The 17,254-nt window shown below is 33.6% G+C and overlaps 2 protein-coding genes across 3 annotated transcripts; both read left to right on the top strand.

Moving 5' to 3' along the window:
• The first annotated feature begins 493 nt into the window (after nt 1-493).
• On the top strand, nt 494-4,394 carry LOC103498822 (RGG repeats nuclear RNA binding protein A-like). The gene is made up of 7 exons (XM_008461578.3): nt 494-979; nt 2,348-2,645; nt 2,735-2,800; nt 2,973-3,099; nt 3,343-3,498; nt 3,627-3,683; nt 3,948-4,394. Exons 1-7 carry the CDS (start codon nt 775-777, stop codon nt 4,131-4,133), a joined length of 1,095 nt encoding a protein of 364 aa, XP_008459800.1. The 5' UTR covers nt 494-774; the 3' UTR covers nt 4,134-4,394.
• A 1,510-nt stretch (nt 4,395-5,904) lies between these two features.
• On the top strand, nt 5,905-13,182 carry LOC103498819 (uncharacterized). 2 transcript variants are annotated; one of them, XM_008461574.3, is made up of 15 exons: nt 5,905-6,602; nt 6,722-6,774; nt 7,402-8,334; nt 8,494-8,554; nt 8,645-8,707; nt 9,517-9,580; nt 9,678-9,771; nt 9,985-10,068; nt 10,159-10,248; nt 10,367-10,394; nt 10,619-11,065; nt 11,139-11,200; nt 11,337-11,446; nt 11,534-11,621; nt 12,679-13,158. In XM_008461574.3, exons 1-15 carry the CDS (start codon nt 6,164-6,166, stop codon nt 12,982-12,984), a joined length of 2,922 nt encoding a protein of 973 aa, XP_008459796.2. In that variant the 5' UTR covers nt 5,905-6,163; the 3' UTR covers nt 12,985-13,158. The 2 variants fall into 2 exon arrangements, with proteins under 2 accessions (XP_008459796.2, XP_008459795.2); XM_008461573.3 differs by having other exon boundaries at nt 5,907-6,602; nt 10,610-11,065; nt 12,679-13,182.
• The last annotated feature ends 4,072 nt before the right edge of the window (nt 13,183-17,254 follow it).

Genomic DNA, 17,254 nt, shown 5'->3' with positions numbered 1-17,254 from the left:
TTAGAGATTCCAACCAACCTACCAAGTAACTTAGGACTTCTTTCTTTTTCTTTAAAAAAAAAATGGTAACATATCAAAATTAGGTAATTACTCTTTATATTCAACTCTCTCCAAAGTATCATTCTCGATCAATGTCAATGTTAATCTATTAAGTCGTTCTTTAAGAGCCCTACCTAATCCGTTTAGTTTCATATCCATTCTTGATTTTATGTTTTTAAAAACAAACATACACTAAAAACAAGGTAATTTTCCTAAAAGATAATACTACTAAAAATTTAACTGATAAATGATAATAGTCTATACAGTATTTATAACAAATAGAAAGTGATATTATGATTTATTTTGTTATATTTGAAAACAAAAAAGTGATATTAACCAAAGTGCATCTAAACCGAATATGATATATTAAAAAAAATATTTTAAAACATAAACAAACAAATAATGGAACATATTAAGTTATAATATAATGTTGCCACACCACACGAGTGAGGATATAAAGAAACGGTCGAACAACGCAAAAGAACTAAATGCGTTTATCTATTGAGTTGGCTCTTCGTTTGCACTTACACTCACTCAGCCATTGCGGCTAGGGTTTTCTCCCGGTTTTCTCCCGCTTTACGATTCCATCCCTTTTTTTTTCCTTTCTCTTTTTACAGATCTTCTTCATAGATTCATCATGGAGTTTTTGATGTTAAGGTAGGATTTCGTGGTCGCCTTTCACGGAGTGCAATTTCGTTTCAGCTTTTCCGGTATTGGTTTTAATATAGTTCGGAAATGGCGACCACAAATCCATTTGATTTGTTGGGTGATGACGATGCTGAGGACCCATCGCAGCTAATGGCTGTCAAGCAGGCGGCGGCGGCGGTGGCGCCTAAGAAAGGTTCTGATCATCCTCAGGCTAAACAACAGGCGGCTGCGGCAGCTAAATTGAATAAACCTGCCAATCTTCCTTCCAAGCCTCTTCCGCCTGCTCAGGCTGGTTAGTTTCTTTGTTTTTTTTTTTTTTCCTTTTAATTGGAGGTTATTGATTGTGTATATATCAGAGTTCGATTTTGATGTATCGTTTTGTTCCTTTTGCTTTCCTGTCTAGGTTGATTGGTTTTGCATTTCGTGATTTTGGTTGTTGTTTTGTTCAAGTTTTTTGTCTGCTTGTTTGCATGGTTACATTGTTTGCGCCTATGGGAGAGTGCGAAGTCTTTCTTGGTGATGTTAGATATATACATACACGTAGAAGTGAGTGATTTTAAATTCAGTCAAAATGTTGTAAGCTATATAATTACTTTTTGCGATAGGGTTGTAATATTTAATAACCGGCTGAGGTTTATTGTGTATTCCTACAATCCAAGGCTTTGCATTCCAAATTTATTTATAATTCAGATTATATTCAATGGTTGGTATGTTTGGAACATAAATGAAATTGAATTATCAATATTTTATTTTTTTTTTAATTTTTTTGAAGAAATTTGAGTGTCGGTCAGCAATGTTGTTGTGACACTCGAATTCTAAATTGGATCGATGTCAGTTTTCCTCCTTAAGAGAGGCATTTCTCTGTGGTTTTTGAATTTTCGTTAGGTGCCAAGAAGGCAAACTATTTATTTTGATTACCACTCCCCCAAGGAAAGTCCAAGGTGGGAACAGGGAAGCTGACTCACCTCACGACTGAGCAAAATTAGACCAAAGAGGAGAAACTTAAAAGGTTCACAATTTAGACCAATGATGGAGGTTTTGCACTCTAATAATTGTAAGGCTTGAGATATTTTCGAAGGACAAGAAACCACTAAGATTTGTAAAGGAACTATGCAATTGCTATATATATATTGACGATATCCGATTGGTATAATTTATTCACAAGTTGAATTGAAATATTTTGGTTGGCTCTTGATATGTGTTCAATTGTATTATTTTCTTGATGAAAGGTCCTTGTTTTCAATATTTACCTTGAAGAGGAATTGATGTATTTGATTTCTTCGTATGATTTATTGGTGGAAAATTCCATTTTTTTTCTAAAGAAGTCATGTTTTGGAGGAACAAATTGTATGACCGTGTGAACTGATATTTGCAAGTATACTACCCAGATCGTTGGCTGTTGTAAAGAACTGGTTTGTCTCTGTACTGCATTTTTTAATTTTCCTGGTTCTTAATACAGGACTTGGTAGTCTGCAGTCAATCTTTTATTCCATCTTGAACATATCTTTGCCTTGTATCATATTGCCCATATTATGCTATTATTTATCAACAGAGTCTTCCTTATCCTATTGGGTTCTTATGAGTGTCTTGACTCCTGCCCAGTTGTTATCAATTATCCATTGGGTAACTGAAAGGATTTTTTTTTTCCTACTTTGAGTAGTAAGGGAAGCAAAGAACGAAGGTGGTCGTGGAGGTCGTGGTAGTGGGCGTGGTGGAGGTGGACGTGGATATGGACGAGGGCGTGGCAGTGGTGGCTTCAATCGTGAGGCTGCCAATAATGAGTACTCATTTAGTAGTAACCCTGAAGATGGAGAAACTGGAAGGACAACAGAAAAACGTGGTGGATATGGTGGACCTCGTGGTCGTGGTGGCCGTCGTGGTGGTTTTTATAATGGAGATACTGATGATGGTGAACGCCCTCGTGGTGTATTTGAACGGCACAGTGGAACTGGTCGTGGGTGAGTTTTTTTTCAAGAAAACATCAGTTTACGCTATGCGTCTGTATCTTCTACTCTGTTTTGATATCTTCAGCCTGTTTTATACCTAGAAATGAATTCAAGCGTGAAGGGTCTGGGCGTGGGAACTGGGGAAGGTCGACTGACGAATTTCCTGAGTAAGTACATCCCAATGTTTTCGATGTTTCTGTATGTGTGGCCTGGTTCTTTTCCTTTTTTTCTCCTATAATGTTTGGCTGGGTTGGGGAAGGCTGGGAGGCAGATGTTACTGGAAGTTGTATGCATGTTTGAACTCTTGTATGCTAAGAGGCTAGCTTGTTTTGCATACAGGGTTGCTGAGGAAGCTAATGAATCTCAGAAGTTAGGTGATGAGAAGCCTGTTCACGAGGATGGTACTGCAGGTGTCAACACAGAGAACACTGCAAAAGAATCGGAGGAAAAAGAACCAGAAGACAAGGTTTGTGTTGTCAGGTTTTTTGGTAGACTTCACTTAAAGTTAAACCTGCAGCCTACCATTTCACTTGCCATTGGTTTTTCTTGTTGACTGAATTAATTTGTAGTTTTGCTTGCTTATCAAACAAATTCAATGGGCATTAATAACCGTAGTAGAATACACTGGTGGGTTAGGATTATGAACTTCGCTCTATGTTCAACATGATTTTGAATCTACTTTATACTCTTTTCTTTTCCCCTGATACAGGAAATGACTCTGGAGGAGTACGAAAAATTGCTGGAAGAGAAAAGGAAGTCCCTTTTGGCACTGAAAACTGAAGAGAGGAAGGTGGATCCTAAAGAATTTGCATCCTTGCAACAGCTATCAAGCAAAAAGGAAAACCAGGACGTCTTTATTAAATTGGTACATCTATTTAGTCTTCCTTTGGAGCAATTATATATTGATATTGCTATGATGGATGACCCTTGGCTCCTCGATATGTTGGTATGGTCTTGGACATGGCCGCTGAATCTTCATTTCACCATTTGTAGGGATCTGACAAGGATAAGCGAAAAGAAATTGCAGATAAGGAGGAAAGAACTAAGAAGGTATTTCCTCGTGTATTACATGATTTCCTGTCCATTGCATTGGTTTTTAAAATTTAGTTCTCAAACGAAGAAAAATGTTCTATTGTGATGCCTTTTACTGCTTCAATTTGTCACCAATTGAATGACGAAACCGAAGTGTGTATACTTCGTCTAATTTACTTGTGTTGCTTCTGTGAATACACTCCTATTCTGCTCATACTTAAGTAATTTAATGATCAACAAAGTACTGATCTTTCTGTTGCTTTCTTTCTTCTATTTTTGTAGTCCGTGAGTATCAATGAGTTCTTGAAGCCAGCCGATGGAGAGAGACACTACACTCCTGGTGGTCGGGGTAGAGGCCGGGGCCGTGGTTCAAGGGGAGGAGGTTATGTCAGCAGCTCGATGAGCAGCAATGTTGCAGCCCCGTCGATTGAGGATCCGGGGCAGTTCCCAACCTTAGGTGCGAAATGAATATTCTGAATAAATTGCACTCAAAACTGTGTATATGGTTTTGGGGGCTGTCTCTCTGATCTGGGGGAATAGCAAGAAGTTGAGTAGAATAACTAGAGTTTTTCTTTCCTAATGTATTAAAAAAAAAAAAAAGGTTAAAAGGTTTTAATTTGTTTGAATGTAAATTGTTAAAGCCATGTATTTTCCCTTTGTCATACTTTTTCATTTTGTGTTTTTTTCAACTGCCTTGCCAGATCAAAATATATATGGCATTTTAGCTTATACTATCATTCTCTATTTTCAAAATTTTAATTTGTTCATTGCAAATGTTTTTCAGCCTCAACTTGAATTGCGTAAATTGTTTAGGGCAAATTTCAAATATTTCAAAATAAATCACAATAATTATAAAATAAATCAGATTAATTATAAAGTATATGATAGGAGTAGGGATGCTCGTGGGAATTAGGGGTGAGCAGTGGGCGGTTGGGATCGGTTTTCCGACCAAACTTCCCTCGAACCAACCACAAGTTGGCACATAAGTTGCAAAATCAGTTTTAGCTGTTGTATTTAACAGAATTGATGACAATTAGTTTTGGTTCTTTTTATTCTTTTTGAGATGTGAAATATATATACTCAATTTCGTGATCTTTGAATTTTTTTTACAAATATTATTGGATTGTGATTTATGATTGGATCAAATTTTTCCTTATTTTAAAAATTAAGTATCGCATTATATTGTTTTATTCTCTTTTTAAGTGTAATTATATATATGTATTATTTAAAAAAAATACATGGGTCGGTTCAAACAGATCGACCGACCATATCCCTCAAACCAATCAATGACAATTCGGTTTTTGAGTTTTTATAATCGAAACTCATCCGTCGATTATACTATTCCAACCGTTTGATATCGGTTTGTTCGATTTCAGTCGTTCATTTCGACTTTTCAGTCCATCATGCTCATTCCCGTGGAAACTCACTCAAACAAGGAAAAGAATCTCCTAATAAACATGTAATAGGAAGTGAGGATTATTCTTTTTTCGGACGGGGAATACATTTCTCAGTTTTGTCTAAGAAAGAAAAAGGAATATGTGTATATATATATATTTATATATTTATATATTTATACACGTGGGAATATTTTTCGCAGGAACCTTCTCGGTGTTTCTCGTGGGGATGGGATAGGGGCGGGGTTGGGGTGTCTTGCCCAAGTGTACATACTGTAGATAGGAGTCTATCTCATAAATATTTTAAAAAGATTTTCATTATTTAAAATACTTTCTTTAAATCATATTTTCACTTTCTTTACTTAAGAAACATCAAAATATTTGAAAATATATTCAACCTCCCATTTTTTACTAATTATTATCAATTAATTTAATATAGTTAATATACTAGAGTCGTAATAAATTAAGTTTTACATTTTCTTTCTCATCACTTGTAAACTAAACTTTAAAATTGTAACTTCGTAATCATTTTAATTTTATATAATTAATACACAATAATATATAACTTCATAATTATTCAATTTTAATTAAAAGTTATCGGTTAGTAAAAAAATCAAAATTATATCATATTTTGAAATCTAGAAAATCAAATTCAAAACTCAAATATTAAAATCATATATTTCAAAATAAAAGAAAAAACTTTCAACAACAGAAAGAAAAATTAAAAAAAAAAGTCAAGAGATAAATAAAGGCGTAAAATTTCAAGGCTAAAAACGTAAATTTAACCAAACGTGTTAGTATTTAATCTATTTTTTTATTATATGGAAGGGTGTTTTGGTAAATTCCATTAGCCAAACGAAAAGCGCGGGAATTCCCTTCCAACTCCCAAATCCCTCAAAATTTTCTTCACATTCAGCATTTCCCGCTCCCATCGCTTCGCTTCACTTCACTCTCTTCCCATTCTCTCTAGCCCTAATCTCAATCTCTTTTTTCTTCATCTTCTTCCAGATCTGAGGTTGAGGAATGTGCTTCGGTCAACAACTCAGAGATATGAGATTTGTGAACTTCGGTTTGTTGTGTGATTGATCTGATTCTTCGCAAACAATGGCTGATTATTTTCGTTTTAATCCGAGTGAGTATAGTCTTCATAGTACTGTTGAGCTGCAGAAAGCTTGGTATTTGTTCACGATATTGTTGGATATTGGTCGTCCTGCTTCTGTTGAAGAACTTGCTGTGAGATGCGAATTGTTCAATGCTACGGCTTGTATTGTTCGGTATCTGTGTGAAATTCCTGATTCTCCTATCTGTTTGGGGGATGATGATCTTGTGTACATCTCTATTGTTGCGATTTCTGCTATGGGGCGGTATTTTTCGAAGGCTACTAGTGGATGGGATTTTTCTAGACGGGGTTTTGGAGTTATAGAATCGAATAGGTTCTGCGGTAGGGATGTTAAAACGTACTCGCGGAAACGGAGAAGATCAGTATTGGATTCTGGAGGACCTTTTCATGGGAAAAAGATTTTGACTTCAACTTCTGGAATTGGTATGAGTTTAGCGTTTGTTTTTGTTTTCTCTATTTGATATTTCCAGCAGTGTTTTACTGATTTATTATCTTATTTACTTTATTCATAGTTCGACTAAGATGATTAATGGCTGTTGTAGGGAATGGAAGTTGTATGTCAATAACAAGGAAGATTTCTCATAATTATGCCGAGGTACTTTTTCAACTTCGCTCTTTCAATGTTTTTTTCCAGTTATGTTTTTGATGTGTACCCTCTGAGAATTTGGATGACTCCTATTGTTTATATGTATTATTGTCCGACGGATCGAGATGCTCTCTTTTGTAATTATGATACAATAACATTTTTTATGATTGATTTAAGAAATTTCTTCTTTGCTACGCACGTTATTTCTTTGTTTCTTTAGGTATGGACGGAATGTTCTGTACTTGTCGTAGTTTCATTCACAAATTCAAACAGTTCAATCTGGTTGATGACGGTCTTTCCCATCATTATTGCTTATTTTTCTTCTGATAATGAACGCTCGTTTTTTTTTTTATTGAATTGGTGACTTTGATGTTTGAAACAAAAGTAAATTTTATTTATATTGAGCTTGTTATCTTGGAATTTCTTCCATTTTCATTCTTCTATGGTCACATGGTAATGCACTAGTTTAAGAAATCTCATATTTTTCCATTAAATCTGGTCTTTAGTTTATTTTTTTGTTGCTTTATGTTCTACAACTTAATAACTTTGACATGCTTGATTTCAGTTTGTAACTTTTAGTTTGTTAAATTCAGAACACAGCTGACATTTTTTTTTTTTTTGTTTCTCTGCATAAAGGTACGACCTGCTGACTATGTGACTCTCGCCAGTTTAAATTCGCTGACAGTTGATTTGCCTTTTGAAAAATTTGAAATGGGACATTTGGATGTAAAAGTCGATGAAGTGCCCTACTCTCTTAATTGTCCCGATTCTCCAAAATTTTTGATGTGTCATGCTCGAGAAATGAGAGCTGATGTTGCTGCTCAAGCAAGTAAAACTATGATTAAAGATGATGTTGTGCCTTTAAGTGAGAATGGACATGATCATCACATGCACGAAGTCCAAAAAGGCTCAAGTATGCCTAATTTAGTGCACACGGACAGAGGAATGTCATATAACTTTGATCTTTCTCTAGGTGCATCGTGTAGCTCCACAAACGCACTTTTCTATGACAAGAACTACAATATGCAAGCTTATGTTCAACCGCTTGAGGTTAACAAAGGGATTTGCACTAGGCATCTTTCTAATATTTCGGAATGGAAGGTAGAAGATGAGAAAAATAAGATTTGTGAAATGCAGAATTGCTTGGAATACACTAAAACAACAGAAAACCATCTTGTTCATTTGGAAGAGCACACAGGAATTTGTGAAGCAGAAAAAAACTTCCTAGACTTGAGAAACGAAGTAAGTATATCAAGCATGGTTGGGGGTGATATATTCAGGAAGGAAGAAACTCAGATTCCCTGTTCCATAGCTGAACAACCATGTAATGAGGAGCCATGTGTCAAGACCTTGGGGGAAGTAGATGGATCACAAAAATGTACTCCATCTCCTGAGGAAATTCTCAGGGAGTCTTCTGTCAATAAGAAGGTTTCTCTCCCTGTCAAGCAGCAAAACCGACATAACAATACTCATAAACTGATGTCTAAGGTGCAGAAGTTCAAGAAGAATTCAAATGGGAGTGTGCACATTAAGGAAAATCCTTTGGACCCTACCAATTCATCTATGAAGGTTAGTTTATCTTACACTCCTTTTTTGCAACCTTTGAAGCTATCTATTTTAATTTTGGAGTTTCTTGAGTGATAATGGATGCTTGAACTAAATGTGCTATGGGGTATATGTGGTTTGAAGTGGCAAAACAATAGCCTAATTATTGATCTTTTGAAACAGTTGGAGAAAACATCATTTCCTCAGTTTGAGTCTTTCATTATCGAGGAAGAAGAAGGTTCTGGTAAGCAACTTCCTTTGCTCATATATCTGAGTAGCAGATTCCTATTTTCTCTCATTTCAATTGGTACTAACGATGTTCAAACTTATTCAGGTGGCTATGGAACTGTTTACAGGGCTCGGAGAAAAAAAGATGGGAAACGGATGGCTATCAAATGTAAACCTGGTTTACTTTTATGCTACTCTTTTAATCAGTTTTGGAATCGTCTAATTTGTGCGGGCACAAACACACATATTTTTGGAAAGGAAACAGATATTTCATGAGTATTATGAAATGTACTAAAGGGTAATGGAGGTTAACAAATCACCTCTAACAAGCGCGAATGTTACCGAGAAAGTAGTTAGAAAACACTCACTTGCAACATGTGGTTACTTGTGTACAAAATAAATCAACTAAAAAATTATGGTACTTTCTGCCTATTGAATGTTCTTTTGTTTCTCTCTTGTCAAGAAGTCCATTGGAAGCTTGAAAAAATTTCAACTACATGGATGTAACTTAAAACGAGTACATATATTTTGTTTGCACCAGAATTGAGGTCTTTTGAACCCTAATAGTTTTGTAACATTTTACTCTCTAATTTGGTGCTGTCCCATTAGTAGTTACGAGTCAAATAGTGTAGTTGCTTACAAGCATGCAAGTCAAGATGTTGGATCCTCTATTGTTTTTACTGGATTGAACAAATGTTGAGATTGACGGAATTAATTTACATTTGGTAGTTTTTTAGTGGATGGTTTTCATCTAAGAATAGCAATCTTCCACAGGGGCATGCGACCGTTTTTTCATGTGTTTTTTCAATCTATTATTGTCACATTCTTAATGCTATATTTATTCTCAAGTTAGATTTTTATTTGATAAATTTTAATTCAACTCTTATGCTAAGGAAAAAAAATGCTAAGGAAAAAAAAATACTTTCTTTACTGAAAAGTGGAAAATATATGACGAATGTTTTATACTTACATTTTCAGGCCCCCATGTCAATGCTCACAAACACAATGTAAACAATGAGCTAAAAATGCTCGAGCGGTTTGGGTATGTATATTAGGAGGAAATATTATGACATTTCTCTTTGATTCACGTAAGCTTTTGCTAGTTGCAATGTGGTATTGATACATCTCTTTTCATGCAGGGGAAGGAACTTCATAATCAAGTATGAAGGGTCCATTAGTAGTGGCAACAGCGAGTGCTTAATTCTGGAACATGTCGAACATGACAGACCTGAGGTAATTTCTCTGCAATTCAAATTTAATATATTTTGAAATACTTCTGACGTTACTATTTTGAATTTCGGCTACTTAGTAATATGGAAAGTACACGTAAAAACTGCTTTGTAGTTCACGTGATTAATTTTAGTTTTGGAAGAAGTATGATCTAAACTCAAAATTTTTACTAAAGTTTTACTCAAAATGTTGTTTTTATCTTATGTTAATATGTAGGTTCTGAAGAAAGAAATTGATATAGTTCGGCTACAGTGGTATGGTTTCTGCTTGTTTAGGGCTTTGGCATATCTGCATAAGCAGGTGAGGTATTGCTGTGCGTGAATGGGAAGGAAATGGAAAATTTTATTGAGTACTGTATATGTCTAACCAGTGTCTCTTTGACACTCTTAGGGGGTTATGCACAGGGACGTAAAGCCTGGTAACTTCCTGTTCTCTAGAAAACAGAACAAAGGTTACCTCATTGATTTTAACCTTGCCATGGTTGGTCCTTGTGTTTCATTTGCTATTTTACATCTATTCAACTTTCACCTCCATTGACTGAGCATTAATTAAAATTCTAATATTCTGTGATGTTTTTTGTCCACTATTTTCTTTTCAGGATTTACAGCAGAAGTACTCTATAGCAAGTAAGCTTCTTTGTGACACTCCACGTCATTTTTTAGTTTATGTTCAAAGTCCACTTGGATGCAAAATTAAAAAAAAAAACGAAAAAAGAAATTGTATTTTGACAGTAGTAGCATGAATCGATAGTAAATCTCTTTTTGATGTTTGGGTAAATCAAATTCAAGTGATCATGCATTTTTAGATCATGTTCCTGTCTCTCATTTTGTGTCTGGTTCAGCGGTTAAAGAAAAGAAGAATGTCAGAGGTTCTGTATCTCTCAGCAGGGGAGAAACAGGAAAATCTAAGCAACCTGGCGAACACGAAAAGAACTTGAAAAGGAGAGTTTATGTACCCTTGAAACAATATCCAGATATGCGTGGTGGGAGTGCAGTACGAAGCCAGGGTGCAGATGGATCTGGTGTAACCTCTGCAAAGGATGTAACAAGTGCTAGGACGTTTTCCGCAGAAAATATGAGAGAGCCTCTTCCATCTCAAGGAAGAAAGGAACTGCTAAGTTTGGTGCAAAATGCATTACGAAATGCAGACCATGCTAGCCAAAATAGCTCCGATCTACGAAGAAAAAGGATAGCTGCTCCTCCAAGCAAGGAAGACAATAACATTATACATCCAAGTCCAATGCTGGTCCATTGCACTGGCATTTCTTTAACTGGTCTCAGGTTACTAAAAACTAAAGGTTTGTAGATGAATGCTCTACTTTTGAAGTATTTGGTTGCTATGGTCGATTTCTAAAGTAGAGTTACTTTCAGGAGATGCAAAACGTAAAAGAGAGGGTTCTTGTGCTGGGACAAAGGGGTTTCGAGCTCCAGAGGTGACCTTACAGCTACCTTGAAACAAATTTGAAATTTGAGATTTCTCGTGTAGTTTTGTGTTTTTTGGGTCAATGTCCCACACCTTAAATTACTATTATGTTTGGGCATTGACCATCAACCCATGCAATTGTGTAGGTCCTACTCAGATCCCTACATCAAGGTCCTCAGGTCGATGTCTGGTCTGCTGGCGTTACTCTTCTCTATCTAATGGTTGGAAGAAGTCCTTTTACTGGAGACCCTGAACAGTAAATTCCAAATCTGAACCACAGCTTTTTTTCTTTCACATTTTGTTTCTGTCCAGTGACATTTCTGACTAGTATAAATCCTGGTAGGAACATAAAAGACATTGCTAAACTGAGGGGCAGTGAAGATTTATGGGAGGTGGCCAAATTACATGATCGTGAATCTGCATTTCCAGGGGTATCTCTTCTAACATCTGCCAACCTTTATTCAATCTTTACGCAAGAAATCACTGTTTTATTAATTTCCTTGAAAAGAGTTCTAATTATTAATTTGCTACCAATAAATATATCTAAATTTTAGCTTTTCAAAATTTGAAACTATCCCAATTGTTTTTGTATTGTGAAACACTCAAACATGAAGAAACATAGTGATAATTGCTGTGATTATCATTAAAAGGCGTGTCTATAGTCCAGGTGAATCCTGGATCCTTTTGTAGTTGATAGCATCAAGACCTCTCCCAGTTACTTGTTTTGACTCCCGATGTACCTCATTGAGGTCTGCATGTTTTTTCCTTTCAACACAAACCCTTTTGGTGACCTTAATGAGGCCTTCCTCTGCTCCTTCCTTTTGGTGTATTTCTTCTCCTGGTGTCATCTTTAGAAATTTTTGGCCTGCTGCTGTGGACTCTTTCGCGTCAATTTTTTTGTTTTGGTCTTTCACTCTGTTGATTTGCCTGTTTTAGTTCGGCTCGTCTGGCTTCTTTATGGTGCTCTCTCCAAGTTTTTTGGCACCATTTTAGATTCAACCTTTTCATCTTTTTAGCTTGTACTCACCACCAGTTGTAATCGTTTTCTTTTGTACTTTGGGATTTTGATTCTTGAGCATTTGTCTTCTTTCACTTTATCACTGAGAAATTTTGTTTCCTTTTTCAAAGAAAAAAATTAAGGTATTTGTCATTTCCTTGTCTTTAGTAACTGTGTTAATATGCTTAAAAACCGTACCTTCCACCTTGCCCCAATGTTCGGCCTCCTCCTATGATTTGATTATACAGACCAATAATCATGATTGCTTTAGGAAGCCCGTGATCTTTTGGTGGGTCGACGACTTGATTTACTAGTTCATAGCGTCTAACAACCCCCGTAAACATGGCCATGTCTAGTTTACCATTAGTCTGATTCTTCATATATTCACCTCGTTCATTTTCTTAAGAAGTATGCTGATGAGATTAAAGTTTTGATAAATACATACTGCCTCTGAGCTTATTTTCATGGTGAAGATGTTCTTAACGTTTCAGGAGTTGTTTAACATAAAATCCTTCCCACCTATGGATTTGCAAAGTTGGGTTAAGGCTCACACAAAGCGACCGGATTTTGTCAAGCTCATCCCGAGATCACTATTCGATCTAGTAGATAAGTGCCTCACAGTTAATCCAAGGCAAAGGATTACGGCCGATGAAGCTCTAAAGCATGAGTTCTTCATCCCATGCTTCGAGAGACTTCGGAAGCAGAAAATGCTTCGACGAGGTTCTAGCTCGACCTCTGCCGATGTCTTGGGAGAACGCGAAACGGTTCTTGGACAGTCATTTGAGGTTTCAAGATGAGTACAAAATTTTCAAGGTTTCGATATTCAATGCCCCTTTGACACTGTACATGTCTTTAGATGATATTGATACTGAATGTATGTTCATGTCATTATGTTAACATGTAACAAAAGATATAATTGGCCGAAAGCAATGTGTATATGTATACTTTTGAATTAGTTAAAGAAATAGCAAAGCTCCTTAACTATATTCTTTACATGTAGCGTCTAATTCTATGGTTATACCTTTTTTTTTTTTTTTTTTTTGTAAAAGAGAAATAGGTGTGATTACTCATTTCATTGTATACATTATTATTAGGGTTATTTTCAAATGTAGCTTATGTAATTAGTGTATTAAATAAATTTGACATAGATTTCTATTTATTACATAATCAAAATATCGAATAAACTTTCAAAAACTTTTAGTGACACTTATAAAATATATTTTTAGTACTTGTTTTAATCATTTTAAATATAATCTTAACGAAGTGATTGATCATATGACAACAGATACTTATTAACTCACCATTAATGATATTAACCGAGTATGGAACCTCTCGATCAAATGAGGTAGCAAAACTATTTTAATTTTCTTTCTAACCTTTCAAAAAGCAAAAAACACAAGAGTGGTGTGACAGGTGGAAATGGCATTAAGAAGCACAATTAGGTTAAAAAGTGGAAAGGGGGAGAAAGTAATGTGATCATAAAATGACATTTTGAGAGTGAATGAGATTGGAATTGGAATTGGAAAAAGAATGTTTGGTAGAAATGAAAAGCCAAATACCTTTCCTTTTTCTTTTCTTCTACACCATGCACTCACCCAACATCTTTGCCCCCACATTCTTTGTTGTGCTTTGCTAATCAAACAACCCACTCTCCATTTTCCTTTTCCTCTCGCCATAATTCAAAACACACTGAGTTCCGAAAACAACAATTAAACAAGGTAAATAAAGGTAAATAATATAAAGATCAATACTTAGTTCAGTAATAATGTATTAGTTATGTCCACAAGTATAGAGAACAAATATTATTAGAGAGAATTAATGTTTTAAAATATAATATGATACCACTATGTTAGAGAATTTATGTATTGTACTTTTCTAAACTCTATAAACAAAAACATAAATGACACATGCGATTAAGTGAATAAATAAATATGGAAATTAAAATTTAAATCGAGTGCAACTCAAACTTTGATCAATGCACATGAATCATCTATATATGAAAACTACTTCAAGTGGAAGCTTCACTTGTTCATGAAAGATTACAAACATCATAAACAACTTGATCCTCACAAATATTCAATCTCGAATTTATGATTGATTTAAGGGTAATTTCAATTTAAAACCTTTTATTGTGTATTTCTGTTGGACTTTAGATCAGTTGGTGGAGTGTATATGGAAACATTCATGTAATTAGAAAGTTATAACCCTTTAGTTGAAATTACATTACATCTATCTCTTTGAATTAATTAGATTAATTCATTTGTAAAATAAAATTGAAGATATAGTGAAAAATGCATTTGAACTTTCTTTTACTACAGAGCTAAATTTCTTTGAATTTGTAGTTTGATTAAGTTGTAACTTGCTGTTACTTACTTTCTTCGGATCAATTTCAAACTGATTTTGATGATTTCGAGGTTGGATATATCCATCCTGTTTGAGATTTTACAACGTATACAACTATTAAGTTAAACTTTTAATGCACACAATTGTAAAAAAATGTTCATAATATAAATTGATATTTGTTGGGAAAATTGAATCAGAGATCTTTTGATCGTTGACATATTTCTATATTAGTTGAATTATACTCACTTTAAAGGAGAAAGTTCAGGTTGATTAAAGTAAAATAAAAACACGAATTGGATTGTTTGGTTGCCGAGAGCAACGTAATACATAGAATATTAGTAGTCACATGGCCACCATGTGGCATTGGAAAAGTTGGTATACTATTGCTATACATGATCGTACTAAGCCCTATTGAATCATTGAGCCCACATATAATATAATCGTTAAGTCTCTAGCTCTATGCTTTATGCTCCTAATTCGAAATCTACTTTTAAGCATGAATTATTATAAATGAAATAAATCTATTCTTCAATCTTTATAAACATGTTTGAAACTTTTGTTAAAGTAGATTTTCTTTTCTCAAATTTCAAATGGAAAGTGAGTTTGAAATTGTTTAAACGTTTTTCAATATTAGTGTACGTAATTTTATATTTGTACACGGTAATTTCTCTAACAATGTACATAAGGTGAGATACGAGCAAAATATATATATATATATATATATATCTAAGTTTGATAAGATTAATGGTTGTGTTTTGTAAAGTTCAACTTCCCATCACATTGGAAACACATATAAATAACATTGTACTTTTCAAAAAATTCTCACAAACATATATATATAATATTTTTCACAAAAAGTGTTTAATAATAATAAAATAGAGGAAAATTGTAAAAAATAGGAAATTTAACAAAAATATTTATCGTTCGTAGAAAATCAATCATAAATTTTTTGTTTTTTAGTGGTTTTATTCTATGAAGGGTAAACAATTTGTTTAATTTTTCTATTTTTGAAAAAAAAATTCCTAAAATAATAATAACAACATAGAGCAATTTCATATGGTTTGATTTATATGAGTTGTATATATATTGCATGTTATAAAAAATTCTTGCAAGATCATTTATATTTGAACTTTATTTTGTTGTTATTTGAACTCTATGTTCTTAAAAGAAAAAAAAACTTTTGTTAGATATTTATGTATAATATATTTTGTTACAGATAGATTTTGTTTAAAATTAGGGATGTTTTATTTTATAGGCAGGAACCTACTCCAAGCGAGCAAAAAATCTTAAGCAGAGAAAATAATGAAGGAGTGAGTGGAAGAAAATTTTCAACGTTATCGGCTAAACAAGAATGAGAATCATATCCTCCACCCCACACCTATGAGTTAGGTATAAAATTGATATTACTATATGTTGTTGTAATATTCAAATTTTAATCGAACATTTTAATTATATATATCTTCGTCACATTTGAGACATTATTGTTTGAAGTAAAATCCTTTGGTAATGGAAATATCAATTAAATAAATATAGCTCTGAAAATTTTATTTAGTTAAAAATAAAATTTTAAAAAAAAATGTTTTAAAAACGAATAAACTAAAAAAACAAACGGTAGATTTTCTACTAGAAATCCTTAAAAAATAAATAGGGGATGGAGACGAAAACAAAAAAGTCCTTCTCGTCCCATTCTAAACAAAAGTTACCAAAACAAATTTAGTTCGACGGTGATTAACAAAACCTTTTTTCCAAAAAAAAATCGTATAAATGTTCGATTTTCGACCCTAACAAATAAACTAAAATATTAAATCAATTAATTCCATCTATAATTTAAAAAGGGACACCATCCTTTTATACAATAAAAAGACCAAAAAAAGATTCTAATAACAAATATTAAAGATCATTGGATCTCGTAAACTTTTGCATTGCTTTTAGGAATTGGATAATTATTTTATATATATATATATATATTGATTTTATCTTTATATAATAAGTTTAGTGTCAAACCATTGGACTAATTACGAGATTTAATATTAATTTCAAATGACTTATTAATTAATTCTTTAGATTTTGGTTAATCAAGACCATTGTCGGATTAATAATTGAATATAAGCACTTTCAATATCCCATCATCGATCATATTGATTGCTTTTCAAGAAAAATCTTTAAGAAAGGAAAAAAAAAGCACTTTTAATATTTATGGTTCGAACAACCATCATTCCCATGACATTATATATTTTTATTACTCCATATTACTTGAAGACGTTGTAGACCCACCGACCAAAGAAAAAAAGACTTTTTTAAGTTTTATTTTTTAACTTTTACCACTCTCGTTCTAGGGTTAGATTGGAGATTTGGTTCTGATATGTTATGAAATCGACAAAAAAAAAAAAAAGGGAAATATGTATATTTAATTGAACTACAAACCTAGCATATTTCACTTGACATACTAAACGTTAAGGATCAAGAGGTCTCCATGTCAGGAAGAGAAAAAGAAGTACAGTATTTTTTTCAATCACTTTGTATGATCTAGTTTAGTAGATTACATAAAAGACGATTGATAAATGATTCATATATACGTCAATGTTATTTGAAAAATAATGAAATCAATTGATCAAAACGACTAGTCGTTCATTCAATTTTCAACGAAAAAAAAACCTAATTTAAAACTATTGAGTTTATATATAACTTTGTCTAAGACCGTAGAACGACGCATGATCAATCTTA

The sequence above is a fragment of the Cucumis melo genome, chromosome 11 (assembly GCF_025177605.1).
Source record: "Cucumis melo cultivar AY chromosome 11, USDA_Cmelo_AY_1.0, whole genome shotgun sequence".
NCBI classification, from domain to species: domain Eukaryota; kingdom Viridiplantae; phylum Streptophyta; class Magnoliopsida; order Cucurbitales; family Cucurbitaceae; genus Cucumis; species Cucumis melo.
This window is presented reverse-complemented; position numbering and strand designations above follow the sequence as displayed.

Bases quoted from the DNA above. Each gene is read 5' to 3' on its own strand.
- LOC103498822 (XM_008461578.3), top strand. From the start codon at position 775: ATGGCGACCACAAATCCATTTGATTTGTTGGGTGATGACGATGCTGAG. The intron at 980-2,347 runs GTTAGTTTCTTT...TACTTTGAGTAG, and splicing joins TCTTCCGCCTGCTCAGGCTG to TAAGGGAAGCAAAGAACGAA. The intron at 2,801-2,972 runs GTAAGTACATCC...TTTTGCATACAG, and splicing joins TCGACTGACGAATTTCCTGA to GGTTGCTGAGGAAGCTAATG.
- LOC103498819 (XM_008461573.3), top strand. From the start codon at position 6,164: ATGGCTGATTATTTTCGTTTTAATCCGAGTGAGTATAGTCTTCATAGT. The intron at 10,395-10,609 runs GTAAGCTTCTTT...TGTCTGGTTCAG, and splicing joins GCAGAAGTACTCTATAGCAA to CGGTTAAAGAAAAGAAGAAT. The intron at 11,201-11,336 runs GTGACCTTACAG...GCAATTGTGTAG, and splicing joins AGGGGTTTCGAGCTCCAGAG to GTCCTACTCAGATCCCTACA.